Source organism: Trichosurus vulpecula, chromosome 4 (assembly GCF_011100635.1).
Source record: "Trichosurus vulpecula isolate mTriVul1 chromosome 4, mTriVul1.pri, whole genome shotgun sequence".
Lineage (NCBI taxonomy): Eukaryota > Metazoa > Chordata > Mammalia > Diprotodontia > Phalangeridae > Trichosurus > Trichosurus vulpecula.
Genome location: NC_050576.1, coordinates 25,043,262 through 25,059,524, shown reverse-complemented (window position 1 = coordinate 25,059,524; position 16,263 = coordinate 25,043,262). Strand labels below are relative to the sequence as shown.

At 48.5% G+C, this 16,263-nt stretch overlaps 1 protein-coding gene across 1 annotated transcript in view; it reads right to left on the bottom strand.

Annotated features, from left to right (window-relative positions):
- The window catches only part of USP24 (ubiquitin specific peptidase 24), a 161,467-nt gene that overhangs the window by 51,445 nt on the left and 93,759 nt on the right, over window positions 1-16,263 (bottom strand). The window contains 10 exon segments of the mRNA XM_036758123.1: window positions 415-570; window positions 1,038-1,197; window positions 2,537-2,765; window positions 2,935-3,030; window positions 4,843-4,940; window positions 8,683-8,838; window positions 9,872-9,965; window positions 12,935-13,020; window positions 14,392-14,562; window positions 14,651-14,749. Of these exon segments, the coding sequence (XP_036614018.1) occupies window positions 415-570; window positions 1,038-1,197; window positions 2,537-2,765; window positions 2,935-3,030; window positions 4,843-4,940; window positions 8,683-8,838; window positions 9,872-9,965; window positions 12,935-13,020; window positions 14,392-14,562; window positions 14,651-14,749 (1,345 nt within the window).

The window sequence follows — 16,263 nt, the reverse complement described above, 5'->3', positions numbered from 1 at the left end:
TGCCCCTGCTCTCCAAGGGATTCTTCCCAACACCCCTCTGCTTCCTCAGCAGCAGCCTCATTTTTATAAAGCTCACTGCAGCCAGTCCAAGCTTCCTGAGGCCAGGGAACGCTGACTGACTGTCAGCATCATACTAATTATACTAAATGTCAGCAACGAAGCTAAGTGAACACCAAGCTCCCTTCCAACTCTCCTCGGGGACCACAGGTCCACCCCCTCCCCTGGCGGGTACCCAGGACACATCGAATGTGCCACTTAACAGGATGTCATCTTTCCTTATCTTTGCTAAGTCCTTGACTTAAGAAAACATCAGCAGCTCAAAAGCCAAGCTAGGGAGTCCGAAGCCCAAGTTAATTTTAATTATTGTAGTTTGGCCCAATAAGAGCGGGCACTGAGCACCAAGAGATCCCTTACCCAGCTGCTGACTGCGAAGCTGGAGGCAGGTGACCAGCAGAGAGAGGGCCTCGCCGGCAATGAGTGCGTCTTTGGTGGACACGGACTGCTGTCGCACGCAGATCCCCGCATGCAGGGCCACCGGCTCACCTTCACTCCCAGAGCTACAGTTGCTTCCTGAGCCAAGCAAACAAAGCCTGAGAAGGTCAGGGACATGGCTGTGGGGGCTGGGCCCCACTCCCCCCTTCCAGTCAATGAAGCGCTTCAAGCTTTTTATTTCGACTGCTTTGGTAAGGAAGTGTATGTGATCATTTTTTGACCTCAAAACAACAACAAATGCTCTTGGTTTCAATGAACTGGGAAATTAAATGAAGCTGGTAAATGGCCACTTACAATGTGCTTTCTAACAGAACCCAGATGGTCAACTCCAGAAAACAAACATCAACCACAGGTGGCCAGAGGGTCTGCTGCTGAACATGGCCCTCAGGGCGCCCATTCTCAGCACCCGGATGGCCCTTCACAGTTGCCGTGTGAGACAGCTCCTCAGTAGCCTTCCTATCCTCTGGCTCCGTGTGGCAGCTAACCCATTGGAAGGACTTCCAACCCTCCCAAGAAGTGTGGACGATCTCCCTCAAAATCAGTACCTGAGCTGCTGAGTCTGTTGCGAATCCCAATGGGAAATAAAGTGTTGCTTTCTTTGATTGGCTGGCTACTTCCAACGAGATCAAGACGTCCGGCAGCCGCCGCCCAGGACAGCCTCATGAAACAAGCCACAGTAGAAGTGAAATCATTTACATCCATTGTCTAAAGGAGTATGGAGAAAAGAGTTAGTGGCGGACGAGGAATGGGCATGCACTCCCTACATCTGCTCAGGGGGGCTCAGGGCTATCCCCCAGCATGGCACAGTAGAAGGGCCAAGGCAGTCTCTGCCTCAGGGAGCTCACGAGCTCAGACAAGGGGCAGAGGGGGGCCAGGCAGCCCAAATTCACTAGCCACATTCCCTAGGGCCACAGCCTGGGGGGATCTCTAGCAGAGGATTTGTCAGCTCACACCAACCTATCTCCCGGCCGTGGTAAGTCTCATGAGTTAATGGACATACAGGTTGTTGTCATTGTCAACTGTCACACAAGTACAACATCCTGATGACTCGGTGAGTCCCAATACACTAATCCTTTCCTCTCCATTCCCATCTCCAATTTTGTAGCCCCTCTCAAGGTTTAGAAAAGAAGTCCTCAACAAAACCACAGCTCTGGCCTCGAGGGCTTAGTCGTTAGACCGGTTTTATTTGTAGCACCAAATCTAAAGCCATTCTTTGGATGACAAAAGATTCAAGTATATTTGTATTAACCCCAGTAGGTGGCAAGATTGGTAGAAATTATTAACTTTTGGGAACTTATCTGTAAAATACCCATTAGTTGTGTTTAGAGTTTAAGTATCTAAAAATAAAAAAGTACTTTCAAAAATAAGACTATGTGGTCATTTATTACCTTATAAATCAAGAGGCACCTTAGCCACTTTTCTTTCTAATGCTGTTTCTGACAATTGGGCCATAACCAGTGGACAAGAAAGGCTGCGGCCTGCAAACCTTGGTTCTGGACAGAGCCCTGTCATTAACGTGCTGTGTGACCCAGAGCAGAATAATTTCCCTCTTTGTGGCCTCTGCTGGATGAAAGGGTCACCAGGGTCCCTTGTGATTCTACAAAATGTTTGATTCAACACCACAACAAAACTGATCTGAGGCCGCACACATCATTCCTAAACCAACAAGTCTAGAGACGCTTTGGTGAAAAAAGGCAAACTGACAAGGCCTGAAGATGATGGGGGGAGGGAAATAGAGGAGCTTAATTAAGTCAGCAGGACTGGCCTTGAAATGCCCTGGATGCAGGATCCTGGAAAAAGAGTCTTGTCTACATGAGCCCAGGCGATGTGGGCTGGGAAAGGGAATGGCCACTAAAGGGTGAAAGAAATGGAAGTAATGTTATGTTTTCTAAAACACACTTCCCTGCCCTCAGCTGCTTCACCTGTAAAGTGGGAGTGAAATGCCAGCTGCACCTACCTCCCAGTGTTCTGATGACTCAGGCGAGAGCCTGCCAACCTCAAAGGGCTGGAGAAATGTCTTTGGGAAAACACTGGACATGCTTACTTGGATTGCGACCCTGGCAGCAGGGATGATTTCCTCCACACGGATGGAGGACCTGTCAGAGACTGAAAGCTGCCTGTAGGAGGCCTTCTCTGGCGTGCCACACAGGGACATCTGTCGGCTGGACTGACGACTTATGTTGCGGAAGGGTCGGGAAGCGAGCGCTTCAATGCCATCTCTGGTGAGCTCTTCATCCAAGAATGTGGGCATGGTTTGGCCAACAAGCAAGAATCTTCAAAGACAGATGGGGAAAGCCAGGATTACCAGTGGACAGCTTACCAAGAAACCACGAATGTTTTCAGTGAGTCTTCCACAATGACGTTGGGTGGGGTGTGTGCCCTGGAAGCTAGGAAGCGTGGGTCTGGCAGGGGGAGGGTATCCCTGGTGAGTGGACCACATACCTTGCAAGCTGCAGACAGATGGAATAAACTCCCTGCCTCGTTTCATAGTCCACTTCTGAAGGTATAGAGTCTCTCTGCATGACGTTGACCACCAAGCTGGTTTTTGAAAAAGTAAGTTATCAGATTTCTGTCTACTTTTCAGGATAATTCTCCTAAGTAACCCAGTAGTTTTTGAAAGATAACAGAGAAATTCTCAAGAAGTTCGTATCTATAATCATTGTTGTAGTTTCCACCGGCAGATACGAGTCTCCATAATTGTGCTTTGGTGTTGGGCTGCTCCCTAAAAACTCTCAAGTTTTCCACTGTGTCATTACCTCACTAATCCCCTGGGGTAAGGGGGGAGCAATGAGGGGGCAGAGGGGAAACAGAATGGAAAGTATTTTAGTACAATAAACACCCTACTTGACATATATAATGATCTATTTAATTGACATATTAATAACAATAGTACAAGTAACCCACCTTTCTAATAAATTTTAAAGTTTACTGGGTTTACAACCACATGAGATACATTCAAAGAAGTCAAAATCAGAAGTCTCTTATTAGTATTTTGTTATGAGCTGAATAATCGGGAAAAGACACTCAAAACGTCCAAGACTCATGAAACAGATTGTGCTCATTAAGGTGATAATAGAAAGGAACAGAAATAAGGTCCCATTCATTTCTAAGTGCTAGGAGCTGGTGGTTGTGAAAGTGCCTTAAAGCCACCAGAGGAAGAAAGGAGGCGGTAGCTTGGATGAGCACAGAGAGTCTGGCTTAGAGCCTGCCCCAACAGACCAGCTGGGTGACCGCAGGCAAGGTGACTAAGCAGCTCAGGAGAGCCTACAGGCCCTGAGTCCAGATCTGGCCTCAGACACCATGTGACCCATGGGAACAAGTAAAGGAGAAGAACATAGGCAGTGCCCTCCCAAGGTGGTGGTATGGGTGAAAGGAGACAATGCCTGGAAAGCATTCTGCCAACCTTCAAAGTGCCCCATGACCATGACCTCTCCGAGCCTCTGACAATGGCTCCTTGACTGCCATACCTCACTGGGTTGATTTTAGAGATCAAACCGCCCAGTGTATGCAGAACAACCTAAAAAGCTTTAAATCCAACAGAAACACGTTCTGATTGCGATTACTGCAGTCCTGTCCACCATCTGGAATTCAGACACAAGGGACCACACTGGTTGGTTCTATGAGAGCTCAGATACGAGCAGCCTTGGGATGACCCAATGGCCAGCCTTCACAATCTGCTGTCTAATGGTCGGCAGATGACTACAAAGCTGTGGGTACAAGTCCATCTTACACAGGCTGCCTGGAGCCCCGCCCCCAGGATGCCAGGGACTGGCGCCTCCTCTTGAGCTGGCACAGCTCCCCATGCCAAGTGCCTCTTCTGAGCTTGGGGTCTGAGGACCCTCCCCACCACACCCTCACCCCATGGAGCTTAGGACAAGTGACTTCCCTACTATTGCCCCAGTTCATTCCTATGTAGCATGGAGCAATGATTACCCATAACGGCAACGTCCCAGGGAGGTGCCTCAGAATAAGGACCCCACCAGGCACAAGAAGGGCAGCTGCTCCTGCTCCACTGGCTCAGTATACAATTTCCATTCACGGCAGACTGGCCACTTCTGCCTCTGTGGCTGGAGGGAAGCCTGGCCTTTGCGTATGGGCCTGCTATGTGTCCAGCACCAGCTTGGCTAGATTCTGGAGGCTTACTCCCAGTTTGCCAGCCATGAGGTGATGTGACCAATCAATTGTGAAATGGTCTATTCTTTGCCTGCAGGATGATGGGGATCGGGGCAGAGGTCATCACAAAGCACACAGCTTCGTAACAGCTGGGAACACTAACTCAGCTGTGGGCACAACTCCAGAAGCCCCTCTTCCCAAAGCTGAAGGAAACCTGAAGCCCGGGCCAACACTCACCTCAAACCGCCGGCTCTGAGGAAGTTCTCACAGAAGGATTTCGCACAATTCCGGGCCATTTCATCATCAGCCGTTGGCATGAGTTTGGAGCTCAGGACCTAGGGCAGGCACAGTGATGATTAAGCTTCCCAGAAATCTGGCAGAAATGATGGTATTTCTAAACAAAGGTTGATGAGCCCTCCATTCAGACCTCCCGATTTAAGGGGTGTGAGTCAACACTTAGGACAGAGTGGAGCCTCCACCTGTTGGGGATGGGCTATATCACAAGGCCTCCTGTTTGAGTGGCCACTGGGGCCCTTAACTCCCAAAGTCACCAGATTGGAGTATGGTGGCAGATTGGAGATGCAAGGACAGCAGCCTGATGCATCAAACGACACATTCTTTCTGGTCTGGAGGAGAGTGGATGGACATTGCATAGACAAACAAGTATTCCTTTCAAATGACTCCTGTGGTACAAAATGACACCCGGCATTGATATCATTGCCAGGCAGTCAGTCAATAAACACTGATTAAGCCCCTACTATGTGCCAAGCATGGTGTGAAGGGCTGGGGATACAAAAAGAATCAAGACAGTCCCTGCCCTCGAGGAGCAAGAGCCCAGGAGCTGCTGCTGCTGCAAACCAGGTCTGGAACTCCAGGGGATGCTCAGGGGCCACGGATGCTGCCTGTAATGAAGGTTTCCTGGAAAACCAGCCTCCCTTCCCCACCCCCACCCCTGGACCTGGTCAGACCAAGCAGACATGCTCCTGAAGAACGAGATGCAAACAGAGCTGTATTTCAGATGCCCCGGAGGAGCTGACTACTTAAAGAGCCATGTGCTCAATCACCTAGCAGAGCCAGTAATTCTTGCATAAGGGGAATGATTCTATTCTCAGCCCAGCTCTGTGACACAGGCAGAGTGACAGCCTCGGCATACCTTACGGAAAGGCTGCCCTAATTTATGCTCAAGCCCTCGCCTGCTGCTGCCAAGAACAAGGGTCCTTTGCGGCAGGCCGGTGGCATCTGCCTCCATGGGGGAGGGAGGGATCAGCAGGTGCTAGGGCAACCCTGGATTTTTGGAGGCCCGATCAGATGGACTGTGAGGTCACTTTCGGATCTAAAACCATGACTGAACTTATTTTTGTTCTTTACGTCATTTCTGAGTTGCCTTGTTTGGTGAAAAATCAATTGAGAAGAATTTATTAAGTACCTGCTCAGTCTACGCACCTGGTACTAGTCACTAGGGAACAAGCCCCACGTGCCCAAGGCACTGGCACTGAACTTGGGGACCACACTTGGGTAGGTGAATAAACACCGCATCAAACACATACAGAGAAGTCAAACACGAGAGAGTCCGGGAGGGATCGGGAGTGAGCCATGCTGGAGAGGACGTGAGGGGACCCACGAGGCAGAGGAAAGGAGAGAGGACATCGTGGGCATGGGATGACATGTCTCACCAGGTTGCAAAAATCTCTGACTTTTCCAAAGCGACTCCCCCAAGTCCCCCCAGCCCACTTTCCAGCTTCCTTTCGTGTATTGTGTTCCCCATTTGATTGTAAGATCCTTGAGGGAAGAGAATATCTTTCTTTTTGGTATCTATATCCCCAGGGCCTGGCATATAGCAGGTACTTGGTAAAGGTTTACTGACTGACCAGTGCAAAGGCAGAGACATAGAATGTCACATACAAAGAGCAGGGAGGTGGGGAAGTGTGAGCCTAAAGAGGTTCTAAATGACAAGGTTCTGTTTGCGTCATCTAACCCATCGAGGGGGAAAAGCTTAGAAATGGGATGAATACAGAAAAGGACTCTGCCAGAAAGATCACCTCACTAGTCACTGGAAGATCTGCTGAGGAGAAACAGCATCAGTGCAACTGAATGAAGCAAAGGCCTCCTCTGAAAGCAGCCCTGAGCATTTGGGAGCAGCCTGTGGGAGTGGCAAGCGAGGCAGAGCCGGCCCCCATGCACCCCATTTTTTATCGACGTCGGAGAGCGTAAAAGGCTTTAAAGGCTGAGCCCAAGAATGTATTCGCTCCTAGAAGCAGTAGGGAACCTCTGAGGCTGACTGAGTAAGGCAGTCTTGTGGTCAGATGTGCGCTTGGCTGCTGGGCTCGGCATGGGAGGGCCCCACCCGAAGTGCTAGCCTGGGAGTGCAGAGGAGCCAAAAGGGAGATGTGGTGAAATGACAAGACGGGGGAGACAGGATGGAGTCCAGAAGAATGCCCAGCTTAGGAGCCCTGGACATTGCAAGGAAGGTAGTGCTTTCAACAGGAACAAAGAAGTTTGGAAAAGAGGCAGCAAAGGGATAAAGATGATGAGTTGAAGATTAAATTAAATATCCAGCTGGTAATGTCCAACAGGCAATGGTTCTGCAAGCCTGGAGCTCAAGGGAGAACCACAGACTGCTGAATGAGGCATCGTTGGTATAGGGACAATACAGAAACCCCGGCATCAGGTGAAGTCACTGAGAGGGCCTCCAGACAGAACATCTCAGCTGGAAATCTCACCAATTTGACTGAAAAGATGGTGACCACTTACCGAGAGCTCCCCCTTCTCCACTCCTGCCCGTCTTATACTACTCAGATCTCTCCCTGCACACTGCTTCCTTCATCCCTGTCTCAAATAAAGAGGTGCCCCTTTTCCTTGCCAAGGCACACACTTCTCTGGCATACCGTTCCCCCTCGCTTCCCCCCACTCTCACTTAACTTCAATCTTTCCCCATCTAGTGGCTGCTAACCTACCACCTGAAAGCTATTCTGAAGTTAAAACTCTCACCATTCCAGTTGGCTCTGGGGCCACAGTTTGCCTCCCTTTAAGGAAGCTGCCTGCACCTCCTCTCCCCTCATTCTCTGCTTTCGATCTCATCATTCCAGCAGAACTTTCACCAAAGTCACCAAGGACCTCTTAGTTGCCCGTCCTAGTCTCCTGGACATCTCTGCAGCCTCTGACACTGTCAGTCACTCTCCCCTCCTGATCCTCTCTCCTCTCCAGGCTTCAGAACCCCTCCCTCACTCCCCACCCCTGCCTTGGTTCTCTTCCTCCTCCCTCAGCCTCCTCTACTGGAGCCTCCTTGAGATCACCCCTCTGACTTAGGTGTCCCTCAGGGCTCTGGCCTGGCTCCTCTTCCCCTTTGCCCCTATACTATTTTTCTATAATCTCATCAGTTCTCATGGATTCAATTGTTGTCTATATGCTGAAATAATTCTTGCATCTACATATCCAACCCTGACCTCCCTGATGACCTACAGACTCACAATTTTAACTCATGGGAAGATATCAGCTAACACATCTTTTATTGGATGTCTTGCAGACATCTCAAACCCAACACTTCATTCTCTTTCCCCCTAAACCATACCCCACCGCCTGACCTCCCTTCCCCACTACCGTAGAGGCCACTACCATCCTTTAAGTCCTGAGTCACCCTGGACTCCTCCCTCCCTTCCTCTCACCCTCCCTAGATCCAGTGTGGCCAAGGCCCCTCTATTTCACACTGCTTGTGCCCATTTTCATGAGGACACACTTAGAGCGAGAATGAAACAATTAAGGTAATTAAATAAATTAACCAGCTTCTAAAGTGAGAGAAAACATCCATCACAACTTAGAGGAGGATTTCCAGACTGAGAAACTGTTTTATAAAAGCAACAATTTTCACAGACATGTTGATCTGAGTCATCCAGTATTCCCTTAGGAGCAACGCATTAAATGGCGGGGGAGGTAACGAGGAACGTAAGCTGCATCCCCTCTTCCAACACCTCTGGGGTCACCGTGCTGACGAGTCACGCCCACTGCAGGAACCCAGACACCTAGGGAGCCGGCTCCCTGCCCAGTCCCCAAGCTGTCAGGCAGAAAGAAGAGGCTTCTCACCTCTAAGTTGTACAGTACTCTGAAGGTGGACATTCCGGGGGCAAAGGAGCGGAAAAGACTTTCCAAAATGGAACTGGCACTGGGCTGGTGCTGTTGCTTTGAAGACAAAGATGGAGATTTGGAAGACTGGGAACCTGTTTCAGACAGCAATGTTTTCTGAGGGAAAATTACAGAAACAGTAACACAATTGAAAAAATCAGAGTTTTATTACACATGTTCTCTATGTATCTTTAAACATAAGTAACACAAATCAAATAGTGTAAGACCAACAAAAGCCAGGAGGCAGATGGCAACCCGGCCACCCCTCCGGAAGACAGCCTCAGCTCCACCCCTACTTGGACTACTGAAAACTGGGGACGCCCGACAGGATTCAAACACTCCCACTGCCTTGGCTGGAAACACTCGTGCTCTCTCTCAATTCTAATGTAAGACTGTGATGGGAACGCATCTGAATGCTTCGTACTTAAAACTCGGTCCTACTTGTGTTCTGTGCTAGGGCTACACGGTGATGAGAATGTGTTCCGAGATTTAGCATAAACCATCCCAAGGTAAATCTGAGTTGAATAAAATAGAGAGAAAGGGAAAAGGTGGCTACTGATTCTCCAAAGGAAAACACCAGCAAATTTCTACCTCCTATGAGTTATTTGGGAAGGAGAATTCATGCATTCAAATGAGGTAAGAACTCTTAAGAGATACACACACACACACACACACACACACACACACACACAAAGAAATTTAGGGTCTGACACTAACAACTACAATTTAGAAACTGACTTTTTAATAGCATCAATTATGCTGTAATAGATTATGGGTAAAAATAAAGATTAAACCAAATATACAGCATTCTTGACCACATGAAGAAGCACATTTAATATATTAAACTATAAGTAAATATTAAAGTCAAAATGGGGAAAAAATTGAGTTGAACATCCCGTTGTGATCACAAAACATATTCATGTTAAAACTGAGATTTTTTTTTCTGGAAAATGCCACAGGAAAACTCAGATAATGCTTTAAGGCACTGATAATTTATAAAAGGAAAAAACCATAAAATGACTGTTACATGACTTAAGTATGACCCCCTCCATAAGAATTTTATTAGAAGCAGTTTCATGTTCCCTCAACAATTATAAAACATCCTAGAGCAGTTCAATGGTAAATGCCCTGCAAACCTCCTGAAATATACCTTTCGTCCCAAAGAGTCAAGTTGATCGAGGGCTTCCTGAATAGCTGGGTCAGTAGGGATCAACAAGAGCAGCTTTCGGACGCGTAGCGTTATCCTGCAAATTCACAAATGGAAGTCTGTTACACCAAAGTTGAGAAGGTTAAATAGATTGTGCTTATGTAAGCTAGATACAGCAAAAGAAAGAGAAATACACAAACGTCCCTCAGCCCTCTTTTCCTTCCGCTGCGATGGGGGCAGAAGAGTCTCAGAACCACTTTCTTAGAGTGGGTAACAACATGAACTTAGCTACTCAAGCTCTACACACGGACAGCTGCCCAGCGACGGGCACGCAAACGGATAATGAGAGGAGCGCGACATCTGCTGGTCCTGCTAGTGTCTGCAGATGGCTCCAAGATCCTCCTGGGAGAAATCGGCAGAGGGGTCAGCAGGACGCCTTCTTGCGTGTGCACGCTCACTAAGCTGCAGTGCTTTAGGCCATTCTTATGCACCCCCCGCTCAGCATTTGCAAAAAGTCCAGTGTCAAAGGAAATGCAGCAAATGCGTTTTTGTCTGCGGCGGGAGACGGCTCCATGTGGACCATATCACACGATCACTCCAGGCACAAAGTGAGCTCAGCGGACAGGAGGCCAGCAGGCCGAAGGTCAGAAAACACGGTTCAGGAGGCAGTCAGGGATGAGAAGGACTCAAGGCACAATAGACTAGACAGGAGATAGTACAGATCAAAGAGAGAGCTGGGCAGTGGCAGGCCCGGGTTGTGGCAAATAAGGTCACCAAAAATGGAAGTGCTATTTCATCAGAAAAAAAGCGAGTGATAACTTATGTGGGAGTCATCCTCAAAACAGCCACCGGACGGCCACGCTTTAAAACAAGGATCAAAGGCGTTATCACATGAGAAGAACAAAACTGAGATGATGTAGCATCCAACCCAGACGATCCCAACCTGATTTCCTAAAGTAAGCCACTGACAGTTAAAAACAGAAAATAGATTTTAAACAGAGACACTGACAGACTATGCAATTTCCTAAAGAAGCTTATCTGAGGTAAATCAATCACAACAACTGATCAAAAATTATCTAGAAAAAACTTCAGCCACACAGCAGGTGGTATCTTTGACGAGTGGAGAAATGGAGCAGCAAAGAGCAATGTTACTGAAGCACACACACTCATCTGTAAAGGTTCAAGGGGAGGGTGATGGGAAATTGGGAGCAGTGTTACCTCATAAGAAAAGGAAAGCTGTGGTGGGAAAACGAGCTGAGAAGAAGCTTTTTTAGAAATCCCATTAAGCCAAGTCATCTTAGAGCGTTCAAGGGCGAAGCTGAAAAGAGCAGTGCACATGAAGAGGAAGAAAACCATGTGGACTGTACTCCCAGACTCCTCATGTGCTGAAGTAGAAATGGCACCGAGAAGAGAGACAGGAGGAGCCCACACACTACCTCCGTGGGAACTCTCTCCAAGGCTATCAGACGGGAGCGAGAGGGCTGCCGTGGCAGGGAGGCGTCTGAGGGTGCAAGGAAACTGATTCTCAAGATCAAAGGGAAAATGTGAAACATTTGGAATAATGGACCTTACTACTGGAAAAAGGTGACCAATAAAATGTCTCGCTACCAAGCCACATGCCTAACTTCTCTCTTCTCTAAGGCTTGTATGAGAACAACGTGCGCACACGCCCAGCACAAAGTCCTGAAGAAGCTCTCAACAGGGCAACGGCAGGGTTGAGGAGCAGGATTCTCCAGCAGACAGACCACATCCTTCAGTCAAGGTCCTGATGGAAAGAAAGGGGCTGAGAATACAAATCCTGCTGCCCTTCTTGTCTGTTGATCCTAACAAAGAACTAGACCCAAGGCTCCTCATGTGAAATTCCTTACAGATGTAAAGTTGTCTGTGATGACAAACTGGATCACTGCCATCGAGTGAGGCACAGAGTGGGCATTTGCCCTTGTCCTAGACAGCGAAACCCAACCTAAATGGGATCCCCCAGCGATCACAAAGTCTTTGGGATGTCCCTGGCCCTACATGGTCTTTTGCATCAAGCCAGGGGAAATACTATACAATCTTATAATGAGATCCGTTATCCCTTGAAAATCTGAGTTTGACTGTTCACACAGGAAAAAAGCAGGTGAAAAAATACTGTCCACACAATGCCCAATCAGATGGGCAACCCAAAGAGAAGTCTGCCGGTGCACACGTGTTTTGGACAGACACCACATGTGAACAACAGAAGGCGCCCCGAATCGGAAAGGAGATGGAGAGAGGGTCAGCCAGCCTTGGGAAAACTGCACACTGCTGTAATGAGCTCAAGAGATTCCCCTTTAACATCAACATTTTTCTAGTGACAGTACAGGACTGAGTCACAGAAAACCATTGTCTCACAGGATCGTAGCTTTTACAACTAGAAGAAAATGTACGAGGCCGTGGAATCTCTGTGACTCATTCGACATATGAGGAACCACAAGCCGAGAAAGGTCAAGAGACTTGCACAGAATCACAGCTGCCAGTAAGTGTGTGAGGCAGGTGTTTAGCCATGTCCAAGCTCCAAGCCAGCGCTCTAAAAAATGTACAACGGAACATCACCCAAAGGTCATGGAGAGGGAGGCATCAAACGCTCTGGGAAATGAGTAACAAAATAAATAAAAACATGAGATTGATAATACTGATTTGTGGTTTCCTAAGTCAACATGCACCCTGCAGGGTTGCATTTCTATTTGAGTCTGGTATACCACCACTGGTAGGCATCCCTTTACCATGAAAAGACACAGGGAGAAGCTGTGTCCATGAGCTTTTAGGGTGAGTTACGATGCGTAGTGAAGGTGAGGGCTAAAAGACGTGCCTGCCTGGTGACTGCAGTGTTGAGAGCTCTCAGGGCCATCTCAGCCCCAGCTTCCTGAAAGGGCCCCCAGGAGAGGCTTTTAGACAAGAGCAGCTAAGGATAAAAGGGGGCATGGGCACTGGAGGGGGTGTCCACCCCGAAACTCCATGAGACTGAAAGAGCCACCCAAGTCACTCATTCTAAGTACAGTTCCTGGGCTTTTGAACCCTAACGATTTCATGAAAATATGTATTTACCTGGGCTCCTCGAGGTTGGCAAGCTGATAGAGCATGTCAAACACATTGCATACAAGTGCCATTACAACGCCTGGGAGGGACTTTTCCTGAAAAGAAAGCATAATACATAACCATACTTCACAAAGTTATTTCTTTTTTCCTTCAAACAAAAACAGTAACTTTGACAAACCTGACACTACTAAGCCTCAAAAACAAGGGAAGAGGACTGTCCCCAGTGGCCCCTTGCGTTACTGAGACGATCAAGACAGGGCGGCTCTGAGCACATCCACATGTGCCAGGTATCTGCTCCACTCAAGAGTCCCTGGAGCCTCCCAGACCCTGGGAGGGTGTCTACCTCATGGCCTGGGATGCAGATTCAGAGCTGGGAGGGATTTGGGGAGGGCTCCAGTCCAGCCTCTCCATTTGTCTGAGGGAATGTGAGCAAGAAAAGGCCTTGGGCAAGCCTTGTTCCATGGCCTAGCTGTTCCCCTCAAGCTGTCAGATGACTGGGGAATGTTGCTTCTATTTTACAGATGGGGAGACAGAGGCTCAGTGCCTGGCTCAGAGTCAAATCCCAGGGAGCATCACCAGGTGGATGTTCCTCCACTCCAAGGTCTGCCAGCCCTCCCTCCCAGTGCTGCGAGGCTCCATTGGTGGTGAGAAACTAAGGCTGTGACATGCTGGGGACTGGGGTTGGTACAAACAACTGACAACGTGCCCCTTCTCCTCTCCACACATCAACGAAGGGCAAAAGAAGCGTGAAAGTATTGAAAAGCAGGCAGCTGAAGGAACGCCAATCACAGCCCCTGGAGTGCTGACCGGGATTGGTCTGGAAATGTCCAAAGCTATGAAGAGGTCTCATGGTCACATAAGGTGAGCCAAGTCCCAAATGGTGAGGAGCAGAATTGTGCATGCTGCAGGAAGACCCACCGGAGGTCTCTGTGGAACTGCTGAGGCCAAGCCCCAAAGCTGTCTTTGTGCACAGCTGGCAGACACAGTCACCTCCAGCTGAATGTTACTCTAACCCTGCTGGGTGACAATGACAGGCAGCAACAGGAGCCTTGGGCTTTGGTCAGCCTGAGAGGTAACTCTGGCTGTCTGGGTGCAGCCAGTTGAAGGGTGATAGTGGACATTACAAGAGACAAGCCACGCTGATTTCCTTCTTGGCTGCCTCCCTGGGTGAGAGGATGAGAGGGTACAATCTACCTTGGTGCAGCGGAACCTTGGCTGAGTCCTCAGAAGCTGGAAGAGGTCTCCTGAGGGCCTTCAGGGCCACCATGAGGACCAGCCTCGCTACTCTGGCCAGATGACTAAAGACCAGGCAGCGCCTCTCCTCCCCAGCACTACTCTGAGCCTTCTACAAAGGCCTCAGGGGCCCTGAACGATTTTGGCACAATAAAGGAAGGGGAGATAGGAACTGAGCCCCTTTACTCCTGCCCAGTCCAAGCAACAAGAGAAAAGGAGGGGAGGCACTTCACCTGTTCCATGACATAGGAGGAGCTGAAAACGCCACTGCTGCTGCTGGAGCTGGTGGAGGAGTCTGCGGAGCCCCCCGAGGGGGTGCCACTCCCGGACGTCTTCACTGTGAGGGCCTGCTCCTCAGAAAAGCCCAGCTGATGGAGCAGCTTCTGATCCTTATTCACTGTGAGCTACAAGACATTAAGCTGTAATTATCTGGGGGAAATACAGTACTGACCTACAAGATGAGAGGACCAGAAATTATTTATTTCAACCTACCAGACTATCATTTGCGAATATCTGTATGTTATCCACAGGAGAATTCAACTGCTTTGCTATCTTCCACCTGACACTGCCTATGGTTTCGTTACTATGAGCCTGAAAAATATATAATAAATACACTGAGGTGAGAGTGGGTAACTGAAGCTTCTGTTCACATGACTGGTAGCCAGCATCATTCAGCACTGAATGATCAAAACTTTTTTATGATATTAAAAAATACTCAACACAGTTGAATACATCTCTTTGCTGGTGATTACAGTCAGTTAACAAATATTTCTGAAATGTTTACTACATGCCAACACCGTGGTAAGTGTTGGAGATACAATGAGTAACGGTGTTCCTATCCTCAGGGAACGCACAATATAATGGGGAGAAACTGTTTCAAAAGACAGGATAATACGGCTGCTATCAAATTCCCGCTGATACAGACATGGACTTGGCACCTAAACCAAGGAGAGTAAAAACAAAGAAAACTCTACAGCAGTATCACTCAGGAAAACTAATGCAGAAATTCAAATGAATTTTAGCAAGGAGACTACAAGCAATGTCAAACGAGTCAACACATATAAAGAGAAAAAACTATAAGATACATGCTTATATACAAACGTGAGGTCACCACGAATTCCCAAATCCCTTTGATTTTCTTCAAATGCACAGGCTGCCCTCTCCTCACACTTCTTCCATGTGTCCAACAACCATTTCCTCCTCAGTCTGGCTTCCTGGTTCTTCTTCCCCTCAAAGGGCTTGTCCAGGGCTCATCTTCACTTTCCCCTCACCAGCCTGCATGGATTCCAGAACCATCTCTACACAGATGAGAGCCATATCTACACAGCGAATCCTAGCTTCTGAAGTAAAGTCACTCATAGCTAACTGCTTCTTAAACATTGAGAACTGGATGCCCCGTAGCTACCTCAAATCTGCTGCTTTCCCCCAAACCGTCTCTGCTTGCCAGCTTCTCTGGTCCTGTTTTGGGCACCATTTTCCACCCTTGCAGGCCCCCAGGCTCACAGCCACAGCACGATCCCTGACTTCTCATTCATGGTACCATCTCCCGTATACATCATTGCTCCTCAGTATGTACCCCCAACTGGAACCTCAACACTTCTCACCTGAACAACATCCTTCTGTCTCTCTGCCTCCAATGCATCTCAAGACACCAAGATGATGCTCGTCAAGTGCAGGTCTGAACACATCGCGCCTGCTTGACCAGCTCTGGGGTGCTCCCTCTTACACTACAATCTACTTGAACACATCCCATCACCTCCAAGTTCCACACCTTGGCACGAGCTGTCCCCTCCCCCTCCCAGCTTACAGCCCACCTTGGGCAGGCAGGAGGCCTTTCCCAGGTCACTCGCTCACTAGCCCTCCCTTCTGGATCACCTTTTCCAGGCCAGATTATTTGGTCTCCTCCCTAAGAACTTTTCCACCTTGTATGCACACCTCTTAGCACAGCACCTAGCACGCAAATGTTCCCTGACTGACAGCATCACACAGACTGTATTGTCACACTGTGTCTACTGTCACATGGTTCACTAAAGGTACATTTTGCAGGTGATATCACTGGACTATGCAAAAGGCCTCCTATTTTTGAGAGTCAATATCTAAGATGA